We start from the raw sequence: 27126 nt of genomic DNA, 5'->3' as shown, positions 1-27126 counted from the left end.
ATTTTTTGATATAAAAAATTCTCAACCCTAAATGGAAATGATTATACATGCATTTGAATTAATTAAATCAATATTTAATTAAAAAATAACTAAAATTAAGATATTTCATCTCACAACGAGTCATATACTTAGTTACATTTAATAAATTTGTTTCTTGGAATAAATTTTTTACTTTAACAAATGAATGCTAATAAAAAGTAAAAAAATAATTATTAATGAAAGCGAATTGAATAAAGTATGAAACCCGACTATCAAACAACTCGAAATTAAATAGAAAAAAAAAATAAAACTTATAAAAAAACAAAGAAAAAAAAAGATCTAGATTAACCTGCTAACCTTGTGACCTATGAGCACATGATTGGTATAATAGCCACATAGAAAAAAAAGTAAAAACAAATCATGAAGATTTGATATAAAAATAAAATTAACTCAAATGATAAAAGATAAAATTGAGAAAAAAATCAATTAAAATAATAATAATAATAAATAAAGATGAAATCGGATATAAAAAATAAAAGATAGGACATCTTCATACTTTAACAAAAAAAAAATAAGGAAAAGAAAAAAAAAACTTATTGGAGCCTAGCTATTGCACCATTGCACACACTTACCATTATAAATGGGATGGCAATGTGCTTTCAAGGCCGTTATGGAAGGTAGAATTTGACAACCAAATAACATCGCTTGAAAAACACTAATAACAGGAAATGTTTGGGAACACGATTGAAATCGTTTTTGTATAAAATTTAATTTTTTTTGTTAAAATTTAATATGGTTTGTATGTTTTGGATCGTTTTGATATGCTGATGTCAAAAATAATTTTTAAAAAATAAAAAAAATTATTAACATGCATTTCAACACAAAAAATTATTTGAAAAACAATCACTACCACACTGATAAACATACTTTTACTTGTTGATGCACGGATAGTATATACCAAGAGTAAAACACCAAAACACTCCACCAACAAAGCTTTAAATTTCTTGATTCTTAGAGCAGCCAAGTAATTTCACTGTACACAAAAGCCATATTTTCTTTTTATTAATACTTTATATTAAAAAAAAAACCAAAGTACCTCTTAATTAACATGAGTATAACAAAAAATAATAATTTAAATACCAAAAAACCCATGCAAAAAAGTTTTATTTTTTTATTCCGAGTGTATTTAAATAATTTCACTATGTGGTTTATGCTAGTTTAATATTTTTTTTCTTCTAAAATTATTTTTGTCATTGCATTGTTATCAAATAATATAAAAAGACTTGGATGTCCTCATTGAATCTTGCAAGTTGGAATGATCTATATATGTCGGTGCGAAAAGACTACTTTACAATACATAGACGACGAGTATTTCTGTAAGGGCAAAATAGGGCATGCATTTTAGGTTTTGTTATAGTGATGAAATGATTTGGCCAGAGCAGTTACAAAAATTGTGGGGTTTATACGAATATATAACCTCCAGTAGTAATTAAATCACTCGATACGAACAAGAAAACATCTAGAGCTAATCAATGATCTTTAACCAGCTTTAATCCCCATTCCACATCCTCACAATGCTTCACATGAGGAACAATAGCACCGGGACCGATGTAGACATCTGCCTTGCAGCCATAGCTTGGAGGGAAATGAAAGCAAGGCTCCATTGACATAGCTTGCACACAAGGAGGATCTGGGGTTGTTCCGTTAAAAGGCCTGTAAAGCATCCATGGCTTCAAACCACCCAGACTTTGAGCCACATAACCAAATGTTGACCAGGAACTTGTAATCAGTACATTACTCATACTTAGCAGATAGATTTCAGTCCATGCCTTCATGCTGTGCATGTTGTTCCCGTAAATTTCATGTTCTTCATGGCTTGGCTGGTAAACACCAATCACCTCCCCACTCACAGTTGGTTTTGTCCAATACATTCCCTTTATATGCTCATAGTACTCTGAGTACAGAGATGTTACTAAAACAGCTTTCATGCTTTGGTTATTGGACAAAGAAGCAGCAGAATTTTTCACATCTAGGACTTCAGGAAGTAGTTTCTCCTTTAGAGTACAGGACAAAATCTGATGCATAACTGTTTGAAATGGAGTAGCTTTCGTATCGAAAACTCGTACTTGGATGCCAATCGTCTCATCTGCTTTGGATAAGTAAGCTCGATAGAACCTGGTGATAAGTCCCCACGCTTCATTTGAGGGTTGGAAAAGGTAGCGACCCAAGTGATGAAAAACAGTTTCTTCATCAGGGAACAACTTGCTTAGTTCCTGCTTAAAAGATGGGACTAAGAAGAGAGAAGGAACGAAGTACTGGTTTGATTTTATAACCAACCAAGGGACCTTTCCAAGTTGATCTTGATTTTGATCGCAGTAAAAAAGCCCGTCGTAACGATCAATGTTGTAAGCTAGATAAATATAAAGAAATGGTGGCGGTGGAGACTTCACGGCAGTGTTTATGACTCTACTCTTCAGCATGTTTCCATATGTATGAGGATATTCCTGGCTGAAATTGTCAAACTGATTCCTTAAGGGAAAATCCCTAGGCAGTAGCCATGTTGTTTGCTGAAATGGCTCACAAAACAGACCGGCAATTTCACTTCCGAATTCCACTAGTAGGACTCGGTTTGTAAGGAGAGCGTAAAGAAATGCTGACGCAATGGTCAGCATCCTGTTCCCTAGGCCACTCAAGGGTGTATAGACAACATAGTTACAATCCGTGGTACTGACCTTACGGCCATACTTGAGTTGCTCGAGGGTTTTGTTGTAGGCTTCGGTATAAGGCCCGCAGAGGTTATGAAGACTTTCATAGCTCCTGAGCTTGGAGAGGAGGTAGGGAGAGGGCTTATGCGAGGAGGGTTTCCGATATAGGATGGCTTCATACCGGCTTAAGCAAGATCCTTTGTCATGTCCAGGAGCAAAAAGTTCGTCAAGAAGTTGCTGAGATGAAGCATTTCCTGAATCTGTAAAAATCAGGAGGGAATTCAGAAACCAGCCATATCAAATCAGAAGAAACCAAAAAAGGTTGGTCTTACCTACCTACAACTCCTGGTGTCTCAGTTTGAGCAGCTCCTCCCGCCAAGACATTAATTTTAGCATCTCCTCCATTAACTTTGAATGTTGTACTCCTCTGCTGAACGATTAAGACTGTTACTAGAATAGAGAAAAGTACTGTCAAACAAGCAAATGGGATTACTGAACAATATCCATTTCTCTGCACTTTGAATTGAAAGCCTTTCCTGTTGCAGGAAGTTTGATCTCTTATGGTGCTGATCATCCCTGAAAATTCATCTGAAACCATGTCAGACGTCTTAGAAGTTGTGGATTTTTTTATGCTATGGCGCTACTCGAGGAAACACACACACACATATATATATATATTGAAATCCTAGAGATAAAACAAAGAATGGAAGGTTTTCTTTAGTCAGAAAAAGGTAGCTAGATAGCTTGGGGTTTACAATTAAATATTCTAAGAAATTTTGGACTGTCATCATAACTACTGACCATGGTTAACACCCTGGAATAGAGATCAACTTGCACTAGAGATTCAGATCTCTAGGAAGGGGAGGGATTTCGAAAATACTATATGTGATTGCCCGGCCCAATGTGCATGGATTGACAAAGTTGACAAAGAAAGAATTAGGAAGCAAGCTATAGCAGCCCCGTAAAAATAATAAATTAATAAATAAAACAAATAATTTAAATTACTTGTTGTTCATATCTGTTTCAGATTCATGCATGTGTCCTGAGCTTTAATGTGAAATCCACCCTTCTGTTCTTCTCAGACAATTGCTTGGTGTCGAAGCCCATCTGTATTTTCAGGCATGTAATTAATCTATACTATAGAGAGCATAACAGCTTCAGTGCAGTGGAAGCTCACTTGAACAAGCTTAGGCAATATATCCCTGCCATTATATATATATATATATATATATATATATATATATATATATATATCGAAGTCCATCTTTTTGTGATCAGAAATTTCTTTCTCAAGCCTTATTTTTACCAGAAATTTTACAGTACGCAAAACCTGGTACTTATCTAAGCTAATTAACACCTGATCAAGGGTAATCAGAAAGACAACCTCTTGTTTTTGGTCTTCAAGTCTTGTATATTTGCTCCCTTGTATAATTAGAAAGCGATTTGTACTAAAATTAAGTTCAACCATTAGCTATTTTAATGCCAAATATGTTTCACTAATTAATAATAGATGGCGGAATTAAATGCTTTAATTTCCATCTTAATTAATTTCTAATTAGTAGGTTGCGCGGCTAGCTTAAGAAAAATTAAACAAGCTGATTTTAATTAGGACAAGGATTAACGTGGCTAATTGCATAGAATGATTAAAATCTGAGCTTATTCTTTTTTGTAATAAAGAGATAAAAACTGTTAATTACTTCAGTTGTTTTCCCTCCTTCCATTTGACAAACTAAATCCCTATCGTGGGAGGAAAGAAATATTGACAAGTTACTTTTAATGGAAATGCATGTCGGTTTTATTTTAAATATATATAGAAAAATAAATACATGTTTAATTAAAAAAATTATACGCTCAAATCATAAAATATGGGAAAATGAAAACTGACAAGTTAAGTTTATTGGAAATGTATGACAGTATTATTTTTTGTTAGTATTTTATAATATATATAAAGATAAAAACATGTTTAGCTAAAATATTTATACGGAAAATGCGTACCCTTGTTTCTGTCTACGAATTGTGCCGTGTTGAATATTTAGGTATTGACATGGTTAAACAAAAAAAATTAGGTTCTTAATTACATTTTAAATTGGGTTAATTAATTAATTGCATTTCTTACACCAATTTCCTATATATCAACGTTCGATATTCTTTTGCGTTTAGAAGTCAATTAATTGTCGACGATTAATAGAAAGGGAAAGCTTAATATGAATTATATTTTATGAGAAATCAAATCTTTTTTTCTTCTTGTCGTTAGGGCAGAAATCAAGACTTTAAATATTTGTCATGCCATAATTGTTTGATAGAATATGTAATACTTTAAATTCATTATAATTAATTTGTCTTAAGTACTACAATTATTTGATCTAGAACTCATAATGTTTTAAACTCCTTAATTATAATTTGTCTTAATCCTTACAATAACTTGATAGAAGCCATATATAATATCTTAATTCCTCTTAAATTGTCTTACCATAATGCAAATTGCATTATATATGTTAAAAATTTCTTTCTTCTTTCGTTTCCTTTTTGATAGAGACTTGTGAGCGTATCCAGATAGCATCCATTTCTAAAATATCATGGTTGCAAGTTGTCTATGGACAATGTAAATGAGACATGGGATTCTTACATTATATTATAGAGTTCTAAAACAGATGTGCATAAGGCAAAAATATTAATAAGGCAAAAATATTAATATTGATATCTATATTCTGGATGATGGAGCCATTTTCTCAAACATCAATTCAATGAGAAAATAATATTTAATATATATCTTTAGATATTAATAATTTATAAGTCATATACATCTTAATATAACTATACACACTAAGTATATTGGCATATGATAATATAATACATATTAGAGATCAGATGACACTTAAAGATGATCATTGTATGATGATCAGCTGTGTATAATTTGGTGTCTCTTTCACTAACTAGGAATACAGATATGATATGCACAAAGACTAACTACGCTTTGTTAGTATGGATTTACTGGCAAATTTAATATCTAAAGATAACAAATATTCGTATAATTATTAAAGCGACTAAATTTCATATCAAATACAATTTAATGCGAATGCATATGTATTCAAGAAACTGATGAGTACTTGGAAGTAAATCAACATATAAATAAATATTCAAGAATATCATCATATAATCAATATACATAATTTATTTATATTACATGCATATTAAATATTATCTCACTCACTTAAAAAAACTAAAGCAAACGATAAACAAATATAAAACTAGAGACTATTGAGTATTATTAAGAGAAACATCAACAGAACCTATAAAGAATACGTGAAACACTCAAAAAACAACTCGAAACAAAATAATATAAAAGATTGAAAATCTAAGCTCAAAGACCTAAACATAATTACAAAATTGAACTGATTCACCTAATAAATCTTAAATATAACCCAAATTGATTAAATCTAACAAACTCGATTAATCCTTGCTACTGGGTCAACTAGTTGACCAACATTATCAAACCAACCAATTGGTCGGGATTTCCAGAATTTCAATCTATCAATTTTCAAAACTGCAAATTCCTTAACAATTAATTTGTTCCTCTAAAACTCATAATTTCAGTCCTTAACTAATTTGTTTTAAGCCAAAATTAACACCCTAAACATCAATAAAAACTATTAAACTATCTATATATCAAATCAATATATTAAATATCATAAAAACCCTAAAACACTTCACCGATTATCAAATCCCCAATCAAAACAACAAAAAAAGAATCATGATACTTACATGCTTCTTCAATCCTTCTCAAAATCCAAAGATTTAAGTTTATTGTCTGTGAATATGAGAAGGAAGTCCCGACAGGGAAGGAAAATAGGAGAAAAGATAAAAATTAATTTTTTAGTAAAAAAATCTCTTTAAATACATAAGTTAGGTTGGTTTCTTGAGTTTTTTTACTAAACTTGGGCTTAGGTTTGATGAGCCAAACATGAGTTTTACATATAATCTCAATGATAAAAATAAAAATAAAAATAAAAATAAAAAATTGCATTCCATCTTATATGCTGTAAGAATAGTTCTAAATTAAAGAGGTGAAATAACCTTTAATTATGTTGTTAGAGTAGTTCTAAATTGAATTCAATATAAAGGTGATGAAAGTGATATAAAAAATAAGATAAATAAAATTTTATTTTTTCTAAACATGTTAATTCAATTTATTTATTGAATTTAAATTAAATATTATAATGAAATTTAATTATATTAAAAGAATTGATTCCAAACCGTATTTCAGGGATCTAGGCAAGCATGGCCAAAGGGTTTAAAAGACTTTCTCAACGGTAATATCTGGACTTCAACGGCTAAACAATTGATTTTACTAACTAAACAAGTTGAAAGGCAGGACGTGTCGTGTTAACAAGAAGAAACGTCATGGTCACTATATTCCTGAGCTGTAGCCAGTTGCCCAAACTATATAGTCCCCCAAGTTATGTAAAACAAAACTAATAATAACTCGATAGTTTATAGAAAGTTAGCTCTTTTATTCACTTACATCACCTTCTTCAGTTTAGCGGGTCAACCTTATACTAATTGATTCGTTGATTAAAGAGTTGACGTGTTAACTCGTTATCCGGATAATATATTTAAAGTATACTTCTTTCCATGAAATGTATGAATTTTATTTTGCTGATTCAACTTCTATGTTCAGTTCATGGAGGCTCACAGCCTACTTGGCAAGTGGTATTCAAATCCCAAGAAAAATACCGTCAGAAAATAAATTTTGGTGAATGCAATAATTCAAGTGGTAAAGATCCTTCTAAACGTAAGATCCCTCTTATCATCAAAATCAAAAGAACAGGTGCCACGTGAATAAATACTAGATGGAGGGAGCAGAGAAGGAGAGGGAGCTGAATTTCCCTTGAATTTAGCTCAAGAATTTTTACCCCCCTGTTCTACAAATTATCGAACAGGGTGTGGCGTTTGGATCACAGAGAACCTCGTAAGAACAGAAATTCTAGGAAGTGTAAGTCATGGAACTACAGATAATTCATTACAGACATTGGATGAGAAGAGGTACAGTATAACACAGTTGGAGACCAGTGTGATGATCAAATCATTTAGTTAAGCCGCTGTATAGACTATAGCTGCAACTCCTGATGATCACCATCACCAACTAGCTTGACTCCCCAATTCAGATCCTTGCAATATTTCACATAAGGAAACAGAGAACCAGCATTCATCTTGGTCTTTGTTCTGCAGTCATAAGTTGGAGGAAAATGAAAACAAGGCTCCATGGATAGGTCTCTTACACAAGATGGATTTCGGGTGTTCCCTTGCTCTATCTTGTACAGGACCCATGGTGTCAGACCCCCTAGACCTTGGGACACATATCCAAAAGTAGACCAAGCACTTGTCACCAGCACGTCACTCAAACTTAGCAGATACATTTCAGCCCATGCCTTCATGTTGTGCATATTATCCCCAAAGTGTTGAATTTCTTCGTGGCTTGGCTGGTAAACCCCTATGACTTCACCTGTCACAGTTGGTTTAGCCCAGTATGTGTTACTTATGTTTTCGAAGAACTCCGTATATAGAGATGTTACTAGAATAGCTTTCGATCTTTGGTTTTTGGATGGAGTAGCTACAGGACTTTGTGGATCCACTTGTGGCAACAATTTTTCCTTCTGTGTGCATTTTAACAGTTCATCAAGAACAGTGTGAACTGTAGTTGTTTTGGTGTTGAATACTCTAATTTGGAGGCCAATCCTCTCATCTGCTTTGGCAAGGTATGCCTGATAGAACCTGATGATTAGCCCCCATGCCTCGTTTGAAGGATGGAAAAGATAGCGGCCCAAGTGATGGAAAACAGTTTCTTTCTCAGGGAACATCCTCTGTACTTCTTTTTTGAAAGTTGGCGTCAAGAAGAAAGAGGGGGCAAAATATTGATCTGATATCAGAAACAACCAAGGTACCTTTCGGAGAAGAGTTGGATTTTGATTGCAATAAAAACTCAGTCTATCCAGATCATAATGAGAATGATCTAGATTCAGGAATGTATAAGACGGCAGCGATTCCATCGACTCGTTTATGATGCCATTCTTTAACTGGTTTCCATAGCCACGAGCATGTCTCTTGTCAGGACTGCGAAACTCAACCTCACCGGGGAAGTTCTTGGGCAGCATCCATGATGAATTTGGAAATGGCTCGCAAAATAGATCAGACATGTCATTTCCAAGTTCAACGAGTAGGACTCGATCAGTGAGGAGGGCATAAAGAAATGTGGAAGCCAAGCTTATCATCCTGTTTCCCAGACCATTAACAGGTATCCATACAAGGTAGTTACATCCTCCACTACTGCCATGGCTAGATTTGAGTCTCTTGAAGGCTTTGTTGTAGGGTTTGGTATGAGGTCCGCAACGTTTATGGAGATCTTCGTACCTACGTAGTTTTGAAAGTAGATAGGGAGAGGGCTTATGGGGTGAAGTTTTGCGAAACAGGGAAGACCGGTACCTACTTAAGCAAGAACTTTCATCAAATCTAGGAGCCAGAAGTCCATCAAGCAATTTATCATCAGGCATTCTGGTACTCTGAGAGGAATCGTTTCTTGAATCTGATTCTTTCAGAAATTCAGGTGCCGAAGTTCCATTATCCTGCTTCTCGTCAGGCCTGCCGGCATCCGGCAAGGAATTATATTTTGAACTTGCTCCATTTCCAAAGGAATCATTTCTTGAGCTTGATTCTTTCCGAAATCCTGGAGCCAAACTTCTGTTAAGCTGCTTCTCATTAGGCCCGCTGGTATGCGGCAAGGAATTGTTTTTTGAACTAGTTCCATTGCCAAATCCAGGAGGCAAATGCCTCTTACGCAGTCTTCCATCAGGGATGAAGGCAGGTGGTGAAGAATCATTTTTAAAATCTGTAAACGGTGAAAGGAAAACAAAAGAATAAGCAGATCAGAACTAAATTTGGACAATGATTAGGAAAAATCTGAATGTATCAGCACCAAGAGCACAAGTATTGGAACTCAAGCATGGATGAATGATCATGGTGTGCTTGTCTTACCAACAATGATTATTGAGACATTTCCAGATTTCTCAGCCTTGGCTAATCCTCCAGTTAGATCAAATGATGGGTTCTGATACATAATCAATATCATGAAAGACACAGGCAAAGCAATGGCACACACAAGTAATAATGTTGAGTATCTCTTGAAATCAAACCCCAATTTATCCTTCACTACTTCAAAGATTTCCATGATTTCCTGTCTGAGCTTCACTTGTAATCCCCACCTGCATACAGAAGGCGTGTTTAAAACGTTTAAATGCTTGAGGTTTGATGTTGGAAAATTAGCTGTTCTTGACAAGAACTGTAATTAAGGATGCTTAAAAATCAAACTTCCTACGAGTTAGTGCAGGAACAAGAACATGGGTCCCTTGACATAATTCATTCTTGGCAAACAAAAAGACTGAAAACCGCAAGTTATGGTGCTGACTACATGTGCGTATCGATCAAGTTCTAGATTATGAACTTGACTTCAAGGTTTTTCCAACCTTTTAGGTGGCCTAGCTAGTATACTTTTAGCATGAAGAAACCAATCGCATTCTTGATCAGATTCTCTTCTCCACAAGAACACGCCATGAAAAGAAAATGGAAAATAAAGGAAGTGTCATGCAGAGATGGAAAATCACAAAATAAATAAATTGTGCTCAACAAGGGCAATTTTGAGACATGAAATCATTTAATTTGCTAACAAAGCACAAGAACTAATTGAAATATTTCGTACTCAGTTCTTTTAATTAATAAAAAATAAACTAATTTTTTTCAAAAAAAAGGAAGTTATTGAAAGAAAGAAAAAAAAAAAAAAAAAAAACAGGGCACTGCAAAGTAAAAAATATATATATAATCCTTCAGAATTTGGTGAAAAAAATTATCTAAAAATTAAAATTAAAGAACACATGCAATGAAGAAAAATCTATTTTGTACCACCTGTTAGAAAATTGAATTTATGAAGAAAAAAAAAACTCTCAGCCTCTCACCTTTGTTCTTAATCTTTGAACAATCCAGCACAATTGTTTGGTTTGAAAAATTACAGAGCCCTATAGGACTAAAACGAGGGCCTGATATGGTTGTCCATAAAGTAAAATCTGGGAAATTTTAGCTATTTAAGGAACTGAAAAAAACCTTCCTAATTAAAATTTCTTGCCTTCAATTTATTTCTTTGGTTTCTGTTTAATGGTGTCAGCAAATCAACTCAATCAATTCAAGAAATCCCTTCTTTAAATAGAATTTAAGCTAATAAATACCTGATCCCACAGGTAACTTGTAGATTGACAAGGGAACAAAAATTTCCCAGAAAAGGGATTTGTATATTCAGTTTCTCTTACATTTACAGGTCTAGAGATTATTATGAGGTGGAGATTTTAATATAAATCTAATGCATTTTAATTTGATCAAGTGCATTATGCTTTGTGTAAATGAAGATAAGTCGTGGTTATAATGCAATTGAATTTGGTGCTGTAAGTCTGTCACTGAAGAGCTCTGGATGGGTCTTTTTTTATTATTATTATTAACATAGATGTTTGGATTAATTTATGTGTATCTTAATTAATTTTATAAATTTTAAAATTAGCAAAAACTTAACTTATAATCATTAAAAAAAAACTCAAAATCTGACTAATTAACATATCCTTAAGAATTACTACTTTCATAGTGCTTGCTTATACCTTTTCTTTCTTTTATGGAATGGTAGATATTATTTTCTTCCTTTTTAATCTTTAAATCCTTGACACCTAGCATGACATTCTTAGGAATATTTAATAAGATTAAATATATTAAATTGTTGTGATGTATGGTTAGTAAGTCATTTAAATTAATAATATTATTATTAAAAAAATAACTTAAACTAAACAATTTAAAAATATATATATTTTTTAAAAAAAAAAAAACTAAATGAATTATTTAAGAGGTGAGTTTTTTATTTAAAATTCACAAAAATATCATAAAAATATAAGTAAAATAAAACAACAATCAAAATATTATATATTTTGAATAACTATTTTTTAGGTGGATTGCTCCACAACTAAAATTTTAAATCTAAATCTGGGTATATCAGAGAGAGGTCAAGTTGATGTGGCTTAGGGTGTTTATTAAATGTGTTTGGTATTTATATACAAGTGTTTTTTTAATTAAAAATATATTTAAATAATAGTTTTTTATTTTTTATATCAGTGTATTAAAATCATTTAAAAACACTTAAAATTGTGTTAATTTAATGCTTTTTAAAGTGAAAAACAATTTTAAAATATAAATTATAAGGCAAAATAAACACTCATTGAGAGGCTAACTCCTTTTGCAGAATAATATGTAATTCATTGTTTTAAAACATGCAGCTCCTTTCTCAGATTATTTTTAAAGAAAATATTGAGAAGCTATAAAAAAAAATCAAAAACAATAGAAAATCAAAGGAAAAAAAAACCGAAGATGGTAAAATAAAAGGAGGAAAAATACAATGCTTGCATGTGACTTCTATTTGATAGTTATCAATTGCAGATTCAGGAAAAAAAAAATATCAAACCGTTAGTAAACCCAAAGCTCAGTACCCGGCTCAAGTTGGATTAAAAAAATTGTTTGGGGTTAACTCAATTGATACAATTAAAAACCTAAATTTACTTACAATTTAATTGATCTAGACAAGATCTTTGACATTTTAAAGAAAAATCCTTTTAAGATGATCTTGTTTTGATTTTCTTAAGGAAAAAATTTTAATTAACTTGAATTAACTTGGTTTATCTCGTGACATGAGCCTTGCACTAAAACAACTCCCAGGTGAGGTTTAAAGTTTGTTTGGGAACGCGGTTCCCTCAAATTTATTTTTTTTGGCTAAAAATTAATATTTTTTATGTTTTTAAATTATTTTGATGTGTTGATCTCAAAAATAATTTTTAAATAAAAAAATATTATTTTGATACATTTCTAAATAAAAAACACTTTGAACCGCAACCATTACCACAATCTCAAATATACCTAAAAATATCTATTTAGTCGATCCCAAATATATATTTGAGGTTGACTGATACAATTAAAAATCTAAATTTACTTACAATTAATTGATTTAGACAAAATCTTTAACATTTTAAAGAAAATTCATTTTAAGATGATTTAAATTAACTCGGTCAATCTCGTAAGCCTCGCATGAAAACAGCTTAGAATGGGGCTTGGTGACTATTCAAAAAAGGAAAACCGGTGCAAATTCATTTGAATGTATTTGTATAGTAAATAAAATCACATTAAACAAAAGAAATCTGGTTAAATGGAAGTTATGGATTAAATGCTAAGAAAACATACGAGGACCAGGATCCATATTATCTAGTCGTTACTTGTCGACAGGGAGTAGAGATTTTTCTAAACACAAACGACTTGTATCGAGGAAAATCAGAACTTCAAACGATGAGTCGTTGATAATCAAAAGGAAGCACGCTTCCGCTCTTTGAAGCTAAGCTCCATCCATCTTACATGGCCATAGGATTATGAGGCATCCTTCAACATCAATACCTGGATCATCCATCAATTTCCGTAACCACCAATTCATTTTTTTGCAAAGAATGATAATTGTCCTTATTGTCAACGGATGTATGAATGAATATTACAAAATATTGACACAAAGAACATGCACCAGCAGCAACATGCTAAAATATAAATCAAGTTACCACCCATCGTTACAGCTTACAAGTGGCTTCCGCTACAATCGTTTATGATCGTTAAAAAGCTTCACTCCTGCCTGCCGATCTGCACAATGCGTTACATAAGGAACAACAGTGAAATAATCAGTTTTGTGCTTCGCCTTACATTCATAACTGGGAGCATAGTGGAAACAAGGGTCCATGGATTTGTCTAGTCGACAAGGCGGATATGGAACCATTTTATTCTTCGGTCTAATCAACATCCATGGCTTCAAACCTCCTAGACCTTGTGCAGCATAGCCGAAGGTTGACCCGGCACTGGTGACTAGAACATCACTCAAGCTCAGAAGATAAATTTCTGCCCACGCCTTCATGTTGTGCAGGTTATCCGCTTTGTGTTGATATTCTTCGTGGCTTGGCTGGCAAACCCTGATCACTTCACCTGTCACAGTTGGTTTTGACTGGTACATGGCACTCATGTTCTCATAGTAGTCTGAATACAAGGAAGTTATTAAAATAGTTTTTGATGAATTATTTGGAGGAGAAGAACGTACATCGTTCTGGGTATCAACTTCTGGAAGAAGCTTTTTCTTCAGCATACAGGATAATATCTGATCCATGACCACTTGAACTGGACTACTCTTGCGGTTAAATACTCTTATTTGGAGGCCAATTCTCTGTTCTGCCTTCGCTAGATTAGTCTGATAGAACTTTGTAATTACTCTCCAAACCTGATTGGAGGGGTGCAAAAGATAGCGACCCAATTGATGGAAAATGGTTTCCTTTTCTGGGAACAGCTTGCTTACCTCTTGCTTGAAAGATGGGCTCAGGAAGAAAGATGGGGCAAAATATTGGTCAGACGATAGAATAAACCAAGGAACTTTTTCGAGAAGAGCTCTGCTCTGGTCACACAGGAAAAGCTCATCAAAATCATAAGTACCGTGAGGTATATTAACATATACAAATGATGGGGGAGACGACTCTGATATATCTCTGAAACGATCATGTCTCTGTTTCAAGGTATGGAATTGTTTTTTAATGGGGAAGTCCATGGGCAATATCCATGACGTGTTGGGAAATGGCTCGCAAAAGAGGTGGGCCATGTCCCTGCCATGATCAACAAGTAGGACTCGGTTTGCAAGGAGAGCATAAAGAAATGCTGAAGCCATGCTTATTATCCTGTTCCCCATCCCGTTAGAACCCAACCAGACAATGTAATTACACCCACCAGTACTACCTGTATGGCTAGATTTGAGTCTCTTTAATGTTTCATTGTAAGATCTGGTGTGTGGTCCGCAACGTTTATGAAGATCTTCATACTCGCGTAGCTTAGAAAGGAGATAGGGAGAGGGCTTATGTTGAGAAGCTTTGCGGTATAGGAAAGAACGGTATCTACTCAAGCAGAATTTTTCATCAAACCCAGGGGATAGAAGCCCGTCAAGCAATTTGTCATTAGCCATTTTGGTAGGTTGCAAGGAATCAGATTTCAAACCTAATTCTTCAACAAATCCAGGTGCCAATGGTTGACCGAGCAGCTTCTCATCAGGCTCGCTGGTAGGCTGAGAGGAAAGAGGTTTATTGTCAGGCTCGCTGGTAGGCTGAGAAGAAAGAGGTTTATCGTCAGGCTTGCTGGTAGGCTGAGAGGAATCGTTTTTTGAACTTGATCCATCACCAGATCCAGGAGCCAAAAGTCCATTAACCAGCGAGTCATCAGGTATGCTGGTAGGCTGAGAGGACTCATTTTTCGAAATTGATCCGTTGCCAAATCTGGGTGGCAGCTGTTCATTAAGCACCTTCTGATCAGGCAAGCTAGTTGGTTGAGAGGAATCATTTATTGAGGCTGTAAAGAGGGGAAAAAGTGAGGGGATAAATAAACAGCTGATTAGCAGATGAAGAAACCACGACAATGAACTGAGCATTCAAAACCTTAAAGGAAGACTAATCAGATAATAGTATGGTGAATCAATACACCTTTTCTCTGATAGCTAAAAGGCCCAGGAAAACAAAAGGGCATGCCTAACCAATAGGAATCTATGGTAACTTTTAATACTATCACGTTGGGGACATACAATAGAACCCAGAAAAAGAAAAGGAAAAATAAACTGAGCTGGAAACAGAATTCAACAATCAAAACCTCCTGAAAGCTGGTAGCTTGTACTGGAAAATGGATTAGAATTACATCAATTCTTTCCTATAATGGATGCATTACAGGAGCTAAGAGCAATATGAAGCACTTAGCATAGCATGTAGTATAAAAACATTGACATTTGAAATTTGGAGGATGGTAAATATAAATTATTTGAACATTTACGCAAATAAATTGTTTAGTCAAACAAACACAGAAACGAGTTTCAGATCGCTTGTTATCAAACAAAGTACATAATACAAACAGAAAATTGAAATTGAAAATATTACTGCTTTGGAGAGGGAGGGGGGGTGCAGAAGTAGTTTAATGACTCGAAAGCTGAAAATAACATTAATCTAAAACTCCTTTATAGAAGGGAAAATGGAATTAGCAATATGAAAAAAAAATTAAATGAAGTAACAGTCTTACCAAAACCTAATGCTGCAACATCTTGAGCATTTGCTGGAGAAACCTTAGCTTTAGCTAAACCCCCAATTAGATCAAATGTCGAGTCTTGATACGAGACAAAGATCCTGACTAGCACAGGCAAAGCAATGAAAGACAAAACCAAGATTGTCGTCCTCCTGAAATTAAATCCCAGTCTTTCTTTTGCGGCTTTAAAGATTTCCATCATTTATACACTGAGCATTGATTTTAGTATTCACCATGTAAACTTTAAGCTTCATGAAGTTCACAAAACATCATTTACTCCTGCAATATTGTTGTGACATCTCAGTTCAATTTAAGACTTCATGAGCATGTTAGAGCCTATAAATGATGAGAAAGGATAACAAGCTTTTAGTAGAAGGTTGTTCAAAATCATCTTGTGGCTTCCCGTACAAAACAAACTGATGACAAATGAGCTCAGGTTTAGCATGCCAGTCGATCTATTCCAACTTGCGACAATGATCCCTCCCAAGTCCTGATAGGAAACAAGCACACATGCCAAGTAATTTGCTGCATTCATGAACAGATATTCAGCTGTTCACCAAACATTCAATATGTTAGGATCTCAGTTGTCCCATAACAGATATTCAGCTGGCTGATACAAGATTTCTAGCTATAGCTAGCATGCACCCTTAATATGAATTGGGAACTAACTCCTTCCCTGAAAGGTAAATTTTACAAAATACATCACATGCTATTATTGTAGAGTTCCTTTTAAACTAACACATGCTAAAATATATTTGGCAAACCAATAAAGCCCAAAAAATATTTAGAAAAATAGCACAGTTTCAGAATTGAGCAGTTGGGAACAACACAATCTAATGGGTTGCATTGTTCCCAAAAATGCAATCCATGAATTGAAAAATTAAGCCACAACCCTTGAATTTAATTCGTCAACCCTAATTAAATCCCAAACCACAAACCCTAACCCAATCTCTAAACCTTAACCCCAAAACCTAAACCCCAAGGCCCAAGCCTAACACAAACCTAAACCCCAAAACCAAACTGTAAACCAAAACCCTAACATCTAAACCTTAAACGTAAACCTAAAACCTAATACTAAACCCTCCTATACACTCTTAAACTCTAACCTATACACTCTTAAACTCTAACCCTATACACTCCTAGACACTAACCTCTAACCTATACACTCTTAAACCCTAAACAATAACCTGAAATCCTAAACCTTAGCTCTAAACCTTAAACATATATATTGGCACATTCTAATTAAGCCATCACGTGATTGTGCTAGCTTTAAAATATTCTATTAATAAAGTTTTATCACCATTGCTGCCATGTTCATTCAGTTATCATAACAGCACAACCTAACCTATAGAATGGTAATATGTTTAATTATCTCTCTTACCCTCATTGCTTCATTCAACCATGTTGCCTTCATTCAATTAAAAACATCTCGTTTGAAATTCTAAACAACCTAATTATAAAAATTTAAAGTGTGTTCAACAATAATAATCTCTCGTTGACAAGCCTAAAACAATTATAAAAATAAAATACAAGCTCATCATCAAAAAAATTAATAAAACAACATACAATGACTACGTGTAACCATCTATAGAGCTGGTACTTCTCCCCTCCTAATGCTTGTTGGTGGGTCGGCTTCATTAGCATCCATCTCATTATGCAACCAAGTGAATCTCCTTCAATCCTAACTAGTTCTCCATCCCGAGGGTTTTGGTTTTATCTAAGGCCTATTATATTCATTCCATAATGATTCGTTAGGTACATGATGGAATAAAGGAGCATATGAGTTTTGATACATATCAACACTATAGAACGGGTAAACAAATTGGACATAATCAACTCGAAGCGTCTTACAACATGCAAAGGCATGAGAACATGGTTGATGGAATATTTTTCATTTACCACATGTGCAACTTCCTTCTTTTATGTTAACTGTGTGTTGAATCACTCTTTAAACACCTGGTTTACGAAGGGTGTTGACCTCAAAACATCATATTTCAGCATCGAAGAGAATTGTTCTATGGCTTCTTGATTTTTTCGAATCTTTTCTGATTTCACAAAGTACTTGCAGAGGCCACAATAGATGACATGAAATGAAATCTTGTGTTTGGGCTCTCTGATGGGAAAAATACTTATTTGACCTGTAAAAAGTCAGCTAGACTAGAGAAGTAACAAGCAATGCATGTCCATCTTTCAAGATACTATTAAGGACTTTTGACATACTAGTTATCATATTACCATAACGATGCCCTCCATCATATAAAAGTGTATTTTTCCTTTGGTTCACGTTCCAGCCATTTTTTGATTCGTGGGTCCTTATCAATTGTTTGACTATACCATGTATTAAATTTCCACTTTGATGTTTCACGACACATCATACCCAAAAAGTTTTTCAAAGTAGGATCTTTGAACCTCCTATTGAAGTTACTAATAAAGTGATGCAAACAATACTGGTGAAACCCAACCGGCTCGGGCCATATCTCTGTCATGACACTCTTTATAGCCATATGTTTATGTGATAATATAAATAAACCGGTACGACCACTAATAATATATCTCTGAATGCAATCTAAGAACCATGTCCAGATGTAATCGGTTTCTTTTTCGACCAAAGCAAATATCCCATTGTTAGCATCAAAACCAACTACAATCAAGAACTTCCCAATAAATTTCCCATGCAGGTGGGTGCTGCCAACCGTTATCAGTGGCCTACAATATCTCCAATCCTCAATTGCTACTCCAAATGCCTAGAAAAATCTCCCATATATTGCTGTAACATTATTTAAATATCCCATGTGATCACATTGTACAATTGTACCAGGATATGATTCTTGGAGAGCCAACAACAATCTAGGCAGAATTTCAAAAGACTCCTCATGTGAGTTGAAAAGCCACTCAAGAACCTTTTGCTTTTACAGCCATTCCTTGTAATCATAGTGTATTTATTGCTGCTTTAATGGCGGCAATTTTCACACTTATATCAATTGTCACAAATGTGGAAATCACTGACGCAACAAATTCCGAATCAAGGTGATGGTAGTCTTCTCCCTCATCTTAATCGTCAATAGGTTTGAAGTCATTATTGATGTTGCATGGCCATGCATACTTGGAACTTCTCTCTCCATAATTTCTGGTATGAATGCTGAGTTAATTGCACCACTGATTGTCCTAGACGAACCAGCAGGATATGATGCTTATTGACATATGCACAACCATGCATACTTGGAACTTCTCTTTCCATAATTTCAGGTAGTTAACTACACCACTAATTGTCCTAGACGAACCAATAGATTGTGAAGCTTGTGTACCCATTTGAGTATAAGTTGGGATTTGAGTATACTTCATAGTAGAAGAGGAGTGTACTCGTTTAGGTCGACTATTCAAGTACAACTCAATTAATCTCAATCCATATTGGACGGACAACCCAGCCACGGTCTTCAAACTCATGTCACAAAAAATTGGGATGGCAACATAGTAATGAACTGGACGTTCCCTAGCAAGCATCCTCCAAAAAATATCAACTTCAACATCATTATAATTCCACCTAGTTCTTCCACATATTACATTTTTAAGTTCGGCTAGTGACATGTCTAAACTAGCATTCAAAAGCACAATGCTTCCTCCGTTGTAAGTAATGTTATTGTTCATACCATTAACAATAGCACCACCATAATAACATAACAGCATCATCTTATTAGAAGACATATTCTGTAAAACAACAAAACCCATTTTGATCAATTCTTACAAATTCTCATCAATTCAATCAAAATTTATAGCATCAATTGCTTTAATTCATAACTAATTACATCAATAAGACAAAATTACCCAATTATCCCAAAATTCAGCATAAGACCCTAATTGAAGTAATTTATAGCATCAATTGCTTCAATTGATAACTCTAATTGCTTCAATTCATACCTAGTAAAGAGAAATGGAGGGGGAAAAAAGACATGGGGGACATTTTAAATGCGTTATTCGGAACGCAAACTACATGGATTCTGCTGTGGGGAATAACGCAATCTATATCCTTGACTAAATCCCTCCCTGGTACATGTGCATCTATATTAAAATATGAAAAATAAAACTTTTACAGCCTTCAATTCTTAGATTAGACCAATCAGCATGAATTAAAAAATCTACATTACAAATCATTAAGACCACAAGCAATATGAAACTCGGCCTATTTCGAAAAAGTAATTTCTCTACAGAATCAGAGGTTAACTCTTGAGTTCACCTAACGAGCACAGTAATGCCACACAGGTGTATCGGCATCAGCAACCATACTAGTGCTCCTTCTACATCCACTCGGGTCACTCCGACCCGGTAAAAAACAGGTTCATTTTCACTCCAATTTTCTTCAATTAAGATCGATATTTAACTCAAATTAGAAAACATTGATAGGTTTCGTCACTATCCAAGCTTTAATCGAAAACAAAAATCATACAGAACTCACTGTTTGAGAGAATTCGGTTTTGATGAACCAGCAAAATCTAGAAACGATGGGGTTTGAAGACGAAGCTCCCGTCGTTCCGCTTCTTGCAGCACCGACACTCGTTAATTACGTAACTGGGGTACAGACATCTGACTCTCCCGACCTTTTTTATATTTCAATTATGAAATATTATCGAAAGGAAGCCTTTGGTCTTGGGAATTTATAAATTTCCCACCCGCCATTCATTAGAATTGCAATTAATTATAACTTAGTTATAAAAAGTAATTGATTAGTCCCTAAGTTATAAAAAGTAAATAAATGATCTCCTGATTTCAAATTTTAATTTCAAAAAATAAAAATAAAAATAATTTCAATTTTAAAAAAAAAAACTTTAAAACACAAAAAAAAAAAAGTTACAAAATAGCTATAGCCTCGAGCAGCCCTCGAAAAACACAGCAGCTTCATTCTGTATTGTTGCATACAGTAATGATGAGAGCTCAAAAAAACTTCTAGATCAATTACCATATTCAATTCGTTATATTAAAATATATGTGTGTGTGTGATGTAGTGTTACATGTGACAAAATTCACTATATGATTTGTCACAGTGAATTGTTTTTTTTTTCCTTCTCTTTGTAAAATAATTGTCTAGTTTATGAAGGTAAAATTATTTTTTTAAATGAATGGTTATTAGTAAATTGATCAGAGATAATTTGGTTTGTTTATGCAGTAAAAATAATTTTATTGCTTTTAAAAGTAAAAAATATAGGTTTTTTATTTAGAAGTTTTTTGTATTTTCTATTTTCAATGCATGGTAAAATGACATATATGACTTAAAAGTTAAAAAAATATTGACCTTGAAGAGTTTTTTGTTTTTTTATATTTTTTGCATTGCCATGTAATATATTTAACCTTAAAATCATAAAATTTAAGGCTAGTTTAGAAATGTGTTTTTATCATTGCATTATGTTTTTTTTTAGTAATATTTAAATATTTTTAAAGGCTATTTAGTAATTTAATTTAATTAAAAAGATCAAATCGCAACCAATATTAACCAACCAATATTAAATTGGTTGGAAATTAATTTTTTTAATTAAGTTTAGGTTTGATATTTTACTAGTTACAATTTTAGAATAGTAACTCAAATTTAGAAAAATGGTTTAGTTTTGCTTTGTTTTTTGCATTATTAAATTAAGTTTTTATATATATTATTAAATTAGTTAAACTTATTTTTTGCTTCTTTAAAAATGATAGCTTTGCCTTAACACTTGTATTCTTACATCCAAAAAACACTCACCCTAGCTTACGTTGTTATGCTTATTGTCAATATAGGTTTATTCGAGTTATTTTTTTTATATAAAAAAAAAAATTCTATATTTTTTTCCTTTCCTCCCTTCAATGCTTGATTCATTATAATTAACCTTTCTATTTTGTTTTAATATGAGTTTGATGATTTTATCACAATTTTATATTTCAGATTATAAATTTTATAAATTAACCATGTTTGATTCAGATCAATCTAATATACCAACATCTCAGTATTTGTTTTAGAAAAATATGTTGTCCAACTTGCCACCATTTAAGTATTTTAAAAGTATTTCAGTTAGCATGCATCAAATTTTGTACTTCCAAAAATCTTAACAATTATTTTAAGGTTGAAAAAAAAAAGTGTAGTATATGCTAAGCTTGTTAGATGTCACAGAGAGTCCTTGTCTGAAACATACAGACACTTAAATTTCTGGTGAAGCTTGCATACCTGCTACAAAACATAAAACATGAGAAGTTTTAGTTACGTTCTTGCCCTTCTATTTGTTTTTCCCTTCTGGAAACAAAGGGATAGCCTCAGAGTATCCGTTTTCTATCCATATATTTTGAAATTCCTCATGCTTTTATGGGGGGAATGGCTAGTGTAAGCATGTTCTTATATGAGAACATGAGTTTTAACTGTTGGATTGGCATTTTAAAGTCAAAAGCGAGGATAAATGTTGAAGACAATGGGGCTTTTCAACACAATCCAACGTATTCTTAAAGCTGTAGTCATTAATTAGTTTTTATTTTCTTAATCTTATATTTTTCTATGGGGTTAGAAATCAATAACATGGTCCCATAAATGCCAGCAGATTATTGTATGCTATATAGAATTTGTTAATTACCTTGAGTTCTGGGTTTCAACCTGCTAGCCCTGCTTTGCCCTAGAATCTTGATTCAAGCCCTTGAAATTAGCAGCCCCACTAACGTTTTGATATTCATTTTGTGTTGATGCATCCAGCAATGATGAGAGCTCAAAAGAAAATTGTAACAGAAGAAGTCACAACCAAATGGAGAGCAAGAGGCAGAAAGCACATACGCAAAATCGAATTTTGATAGCAAAATATTGACAATGAACAGATTATTACAAAATGAATCATAATTACAGCGGCTACTAAAGTTGCTTAGCATTAAACAGCTTTATTCCCCTGCTTGCATCCTCACACTGCCTGACATGAGGAACAAGGGAGCCAGTATCAAGTCGCTGTCTGGTATTTGAAATCCGGTAATAATCAGGAGGATAATGAAAGCATGGCTCCATAGACATGCCTCGTGGACAGGGTTGATCGGTTGGATGGTTTCCGGCAGGCACGTATAGGATCCATGGCTTCAATCCTCCTAGACCTTGAGCTACATAGCCGAAAGTAGACCAAGAACTAGTCACCAGAACATCACTCAAACTTAGGATGCTTATTTCAGCCCATGCCTTCATATTGTGTAAATTGTTGCCAAAATGTTGAACCTCTTCGTGACTTGGCTGATAAACACCGATAACATCTCCATTTACCGCTGGCTTCATCCAATACATGCTCTTTATTCTCTCGTAGTATTCTGGATATAACGATGCTATGGTAATAGCTCTTAATGTCTGGTTTTTTGATGGGGAAGCTATAGGTTTTTGCTCATCTACCTGAGGCAGCAGTTTTTCCTTTTTAATGCAGCCTAGTATCTGCTCCAGAACAACATTAACCGGACTCGCTTTTCTATCAAATACCCTCACTTGAAGACCAATCTTCTGATCTGCACTGGCCAAGTAAGCACGATAGAATCTGGTGATTAGTCCCCAGGCTTGATTCGAAGGGTGGAAAAGATAGCGAACCAAGTGGTGGAAAACAGTCTCCTTATCAGGAAACAGTTTGCCTAGTTCTTGCTGGAAAGATGGGATCAAGAAGAGGTAAGGCACAAAGTATTGGTCTGACTTCAGAATCAACCAGGGGACTTTTTGGAGAAAACCTTGATTTTGATCCTGGAAAAAAAGCTTGTCATGTTTATCATAGTTATAAGCTAAATAAATATGCAGAAATGATGGCGGCAGCGACACGGCTGAGATGTTCATGTTGTTAATCTTTAGTAGGTGCCCATAACTGTGAGCATTTCCTGGTTGCAAGCTGTAGAATTGATTCGTGAGAGGAAAATCCATGGGCAATAGCCATGATGTATTTGGAAATGGCTCACAAAAGATACCAGCCATGTCGGTTCCATGATCAACAAGAAGGACTCTGTTTGTGAGGACTGCATAAAGAAATGACGAAGCCATGCTGATTATCCTATTCCCCAAGCCATTAGAAGGCGTCCAAACAATGTAATTGCAGTCTGTAGTGCCATTGATGTGGCTAGAACTCAATTTCTTCAAAGCTCTTTTGTAGGATTCGGTGTTAGGTCCGCAGCGCTTATGAAGATCTTCATATTTACGCAGTTTCGAAACAAGATAGGCAGAGGGCTTATGAGGTGAAGTTTTGCGATACGAGGTCGCTTGGTACCTGCTTATGCAGGATTCTTCATCAAATCCTGTAGCCAGAAGCCCCCCAAGCAATTTATCAACAACCATGCTCTCAGTTCCAGAGGGATGTTTGTCTTCCGATTCTGAAACTCAGATAAGGGGAAAAATTAGGAAAATCAAGAACCAAGATTCTATTGTTTTGTACTGCAAGAAATTATAGGATATGAAGATGTTGAAAGGTAATCTGTAGCAATGGACTTACCGTTACCTGAGGGTGTGGTAACATTTTCCGCCACTTCTCCTGCTCCATTTTCTTTGGCAACTTCATCAATCAGAACAAAAGTTGAGCTTCTGTAAACCATGGACGCCATGTATAACAGACAGAAAGCTACCAAAAACGAAACCACCAGTTTTGGAAACCTCTTTGAACCATACCCTGATCTTTCCATTTGAAAAATATCCATGATTTCTAGACAAAGTAATCTCTGGTTCTACCAATCTCCCCCTGTAGAACAATCATCTGAACCATCAAGTATATGCTACAGAGGCTGACTAGTGACCACTCATCATTTTCAAGAATGTATCAAGATAATTCCCTTATTGATTGGCACGTAAAAGAACATTCAATAACAAGAAAAATTAAGATGGAAAAGAGGGATAAGCAAAGAGAGATGAACCTCTGATCAAACAAGAAGATTAGCAGTGAACTCTCCTGGTTTCCCTTCTTCCCATTCTCTCTTTTGAACAAAACACAGGCAAGCCTCCCTTTGACAATTCTAACTTCAACCAATCCTCCCGCTAGTCTATTAAGGTGGCGTCACATTTTTAGACGAGGGACCTTTGACTTTTAGAGACGCTGTTTGGTTTTCTGTAACTGAAAGTATTTTTTAAAAAAAATTGTATTGAAATAATTTATTTTATTTTTAAAAATTTATTTTTGATATTAATACATCAAAAAAATTTAAAAATATATAAAAAAATAATAATTTAATCAAAAAAATTATTTTTTTTCAAAAACATTTCTAAAATGGAAAAAAATCTATATTAGCTACCAATACAGCTGTTTTTCTACATAAATAGCCAAGTAATAATTTTTCCTGGTTTTTTTTTTTTTTTTGAGTAGGACCCACGCAGTCTCTATAGAACCAGCAAGCATTAAAATACATCAAATATTTTAAGTTGGGACTTTCGAGGGAGATGTGCTGATTATATGCGGAAATGATTAGGCAAAACAGGTTTATTACATAGTTGGCTGAAGATTATTCAAATAATAACAAGAACATGACATGCACGTATGTCATACGAGATGCTAGCACAACCACCGGCGGATTGCTAAATTTCTCCCACTGGGTCTATCCAGGCTATAAATAAGAGGATTTTAGTTTGGTCCTTGATTAAAAGGGTTTTTTCTTTACAAAGAATCTTATTTTGTCTTTGCATGATTGATTAAAGGGGGTGTTTGTTTTGTATAAATTATTATATAAATGTTTTGGTAGGTGGTAATGTAAGAAAAAACATGAAGGCAGTAAAGTGATAATGATGTGTTATATGGTTGGGAGGTGACACTAATGATTATAATAGCGGTAAATGCAGTGTTTTTTTTATTATTATTATTATTATTAACATAGATGTCTAGAATAACATGTCTATACCTCAATTAATCTTATAAATTCTAAAGTTAATGACCATATAAGTTTTCAGTAACTATAAGATTTGTGATATATATTCAAATTGATGATCTTTAGAGATTTATTGGTCAGTTAAGTTACATCTCTCAGGTTCGATAAATATAATGTTGAAAATGGTTGATGTGGGATTGTTATATTATGAGTTGATAATATCTAAGATATTCATAAAAAATATTGAGATGAAAATATTTTTTAATAAATAAATTAAATTAAATAATTTATCATAAGATATTTTATGCAAAACAAATGTAATCTTGCACCTCAAATTAATAGACAGATCAATATAGGATAATTTAGATTTCACGCCTTATAAAAGTGTGAAATTTTGTGATGTGTGTAGGATGGTTTCTTGAGATGAATGAAAAAAAAATATATTTCTTATATATAGGAATATTCAAATTGGCAAAAAAATAGTAAAATTCAACAAACTTTAGCTTGTACATGATTAATAAATAAAATACTTTCAAATAACAAGTTAAGAATTACTATGATAAGGAGAGAACAAGAAAAATATAAGTTTTTTTGAACAAAATATGGATCCGGGGAAGGTAAACTAAGGTTCCTTGTTCAAACCTCCAATAATGTAAATTTATCCTTGATTGTTTCTTTATTCAAGCATATAGGAATAAATATATTGGGCCCACAGATAAATAGCCTAGGCCCACAAAGATGAAGTAATCATCATTTTATTTATTTATTTATTTATTCTCATAGCAGACTAGTATAAATTATTGAATTAATATAATTCAATTGGGTTGCTTGAATGCTTGGCAATGCATGACAAACATAACTTGCCACCGCTAACCATGGTAAATGGATATTTTTAGCATGTAGGGTAAAAAAATGAGGTGATTGTTGTGAAAAGACACATTTTTCTTAAGAGAAATTGCAATTTGATGCTACAATCTCTGCTAAAAGTTATTACAGTTTTTGTTTATTTTTATATTTAAAATTATATCTAAGTGTGTTTAATTTGAAAAATATCAAATTGATATTTTTTTAGTGTTTGTTTTAATAATTTTAATATGTTGATATCAAAATAAAATAAAATTTGAAAAAAAATTATTTTAATACATTTTCAAGTTAAAAACACTTCTAAAAAGTAATTTGCACCACAATATAAAAAACACACCGAATACCTACTCCTAGTACCATCAATTACAATAACACATTCTTCTATTAATAAGGGTATAGATTAATGTGTGTTTGATATTGTGATGCATGGTGTTTTTTAAAAGTTTTTTTATTTAAAAATATATCAAATTAATTTTCTTTTATTTTTGATATAAGGACTTCAAAATTATTGAAAAGTATTACAAAAATTAAAATAATATTTTTTTATTTTTTAAAATTTATTCTGACATTAATATATCAA

The 27126-nt window shown here is 33.4% G+C and overlaps 4 protein-coding genes across 6 annotated transcripts; all 4 read right to left on the bottom strand.

The window, feature by feature from the left end:
* Window positions 1–1419: 1419 nt before the first annotated feature.
* LOC118054584 (probable fucosyltransferase 8) lies at window positions 1420–3791 on the bottom strand. The gene is made up of 3 exons (XM_035066220.2): window positions 3750–3791; window positions 3021–3324; window positions 1420–2944 (listed from the first exon to the last, which is right to left on the bottom strand). The coding sequence occupies exons 1-3, from the start codon at window positions 3789–3791 to the stop codon at window positions 1509–1511; spliced, it is 1782 nt and encodes a 593-aa protein (XP_034922111.1). The 3' UTR covers window positions 1420–1508.
* Window positions 3792–7519: 3728 nt separating this feature from the next.
* LOC118054741 (probable fucosyltransferase 8) lies at window positions 7520–10083 on the bottom strand. Its single transcript, XM_035066432.2, has 2 exons — window positions 9714–10083; window positions 7520–9567 (listed from the first exon to the last, which is right to left on the bottom strand). Exons 1-2 carry the CDS (start codon window positions 9904–9906, stop codon window positions 7793–7795), a joined length of 1968 nt encoding a protein of 655 aa, XP_034922323.1. The 5' UTR covers window positions 9907–10083; the 3' UTR covers window positions 7520–7792.
* Window positions 10084–13265: 3182 nt separating this feature from the next.
* On the bottom strand, window positions 13266–20553 carry LOC118054740 (galactoside 2-alpha-L-fucosyltransferase). 2 transcript variants are annotated; one of them, XM_035066428.2, is made up of 3 exons: window positions 20338–20553; window positions 15885–16563; window positions 13266–15170 (listed from the first exon to the last, which is right to left on the bottom strand). In XM_035066428.2, exons 2-3 carry the CDS (start codon window positions 16087–16089, stop codon window positions 13390–13392), a joined length of 1986 nt encoding a protein of 661 aa, XP_034922319.1. In that variant the 5' UTR covers window positions 16090–16563; window positions 20338–20553; the 3' UTR covers window positions 13266–13389. The 2 variants fall into 2 exon arrangements, with proteins under 2 accessions (XP_034922319.1, XP_034922321.1); XM_035066430.2 differs by having other exon boundaries at window positions 15885–16436.
* A 2106-nt stretch (window positions 20554–22659) lies between these two features.
* LOC118054739 (galactoside 2-alpha-L-fucosyltransferase) lies at window positions 22660–24853 on the bottom strand. 2 transcript variants are annotated; one of them, XM_035066425.2, is made up of 3 exons: window positions 24741–24853; window positions 24326–24568; window positions 22660–24206 (listed from the first exon to the last, which is right to left on the bottom strand). In XM_035066425.2, the coding sequence occupies exons 2-3, from the start codon at window positions 24525–24527 to the stop codon at window positions 22738–22740; spliced, it is 1671 nt and encodes a 556-aa protein (XP_034922316.1). In that variant the 5' UTR covers window positions 24528–24568; window positions 24741–24853; the 3' UTR covers window positions 22660–22737. The 2 variants fall into 2 exon arrangements, with proteins under 2 accessions (XP_034922316.1, XP_034922317.1); XM_035066426.2 differs by having other exon boundaries at window positions 24332–24836.
* Between the last annotated feature and the right edge of the window lie 2273 nt (window positions 24854–27126).

Source organism: Populus alba, chromosome 3 (assembly GCF_005239225.2).
Source record: "Populus alba chromosome 3, ASM523922v2, whole genome shotgun sequence".
Lineage (NCBI taxonomy): Eukaryota > Viridiplantae > Streptophyta > Magnoliopsida > Malpighiales > Salicaceae > Populus > Populus alba.
This window is presented reverse-complemented; position numbering and strand designations above follow the sequence as displayed.

What these genes read in the sequence shown, in the direction of transcription:
- LOC118054584 (XM_035066220.2), bottom strand. Translation starts at nt 3,791, where the DNA reads ATGGGCTTCGACACCAAGCAATTGTCTGAGAAGAACAGAAGG. An exon ending in TGTCTGAGAAGAACAGAAGG is followed by an intron (nt 3,325 to 3,749) that starts GTGGATTTCACA and finishes TTCCTCGAGTAG; the next exon opens with CGCCATAGCATAAAAAAATC. An exon ending in TGAGACACCAGGAGTTGTAG is followed by an intron (nt 2,945 to 3,020) that starts GTAGGTAAGACC and finishes TGATTTTTACAG; the next exon opens with ATTCAGGAAATGCTTCATCT.
- LOC118054741 (XM_035066432.2), bottom strand. Translation starts at nt 9,906, where the DNA reads ATGGAAATCTTTGAAGTAGTGAAGGATAAATTGGGGTTTGATTTCAAG. An exon ending in TGTCTCAATAATCATTGTTG is followed by an intron (nt 9,568 to 9,713) that starts GTAAGACAAGCA and finishes CACCGTTTACAG; the next exon opens with ATTTTAAAAATGATTCTTCA.
- LOC118054740 (XM_035066428.2), bottom strand. Translation starts at nt 16,089, where the DNA reads ATGATGGAAATCTTTAAAGCCGCAAAAGAAAGACTGGGATTTAATTTC. An exon ending in TGTTGCAGCATTAGGTTTTG is followed by an intron (nt 15,171 to 15,884) that starts GTAAGACTGTTA and finishes CCCTCTTTACAG; the next exon opens with CCTCAATAAATGATTCCTCT.
- LOC118054739 (XM_035066425.2), bottom strand. Translation starts at nt 24,527, where the DNA reads ATGGATATTTTTCAAATGGAAAGATCAGGGTATGGTTCAAAGAGGTTT. An exon ending in TACCACACCCTCAGGTAACG is followed by an intron (nt 24,207 to 24,325) that starts GTAAGTCCATTG and finishes TCTGAGTTTCAG; the next exon opens with AATCGGAAGACAAACATCCC.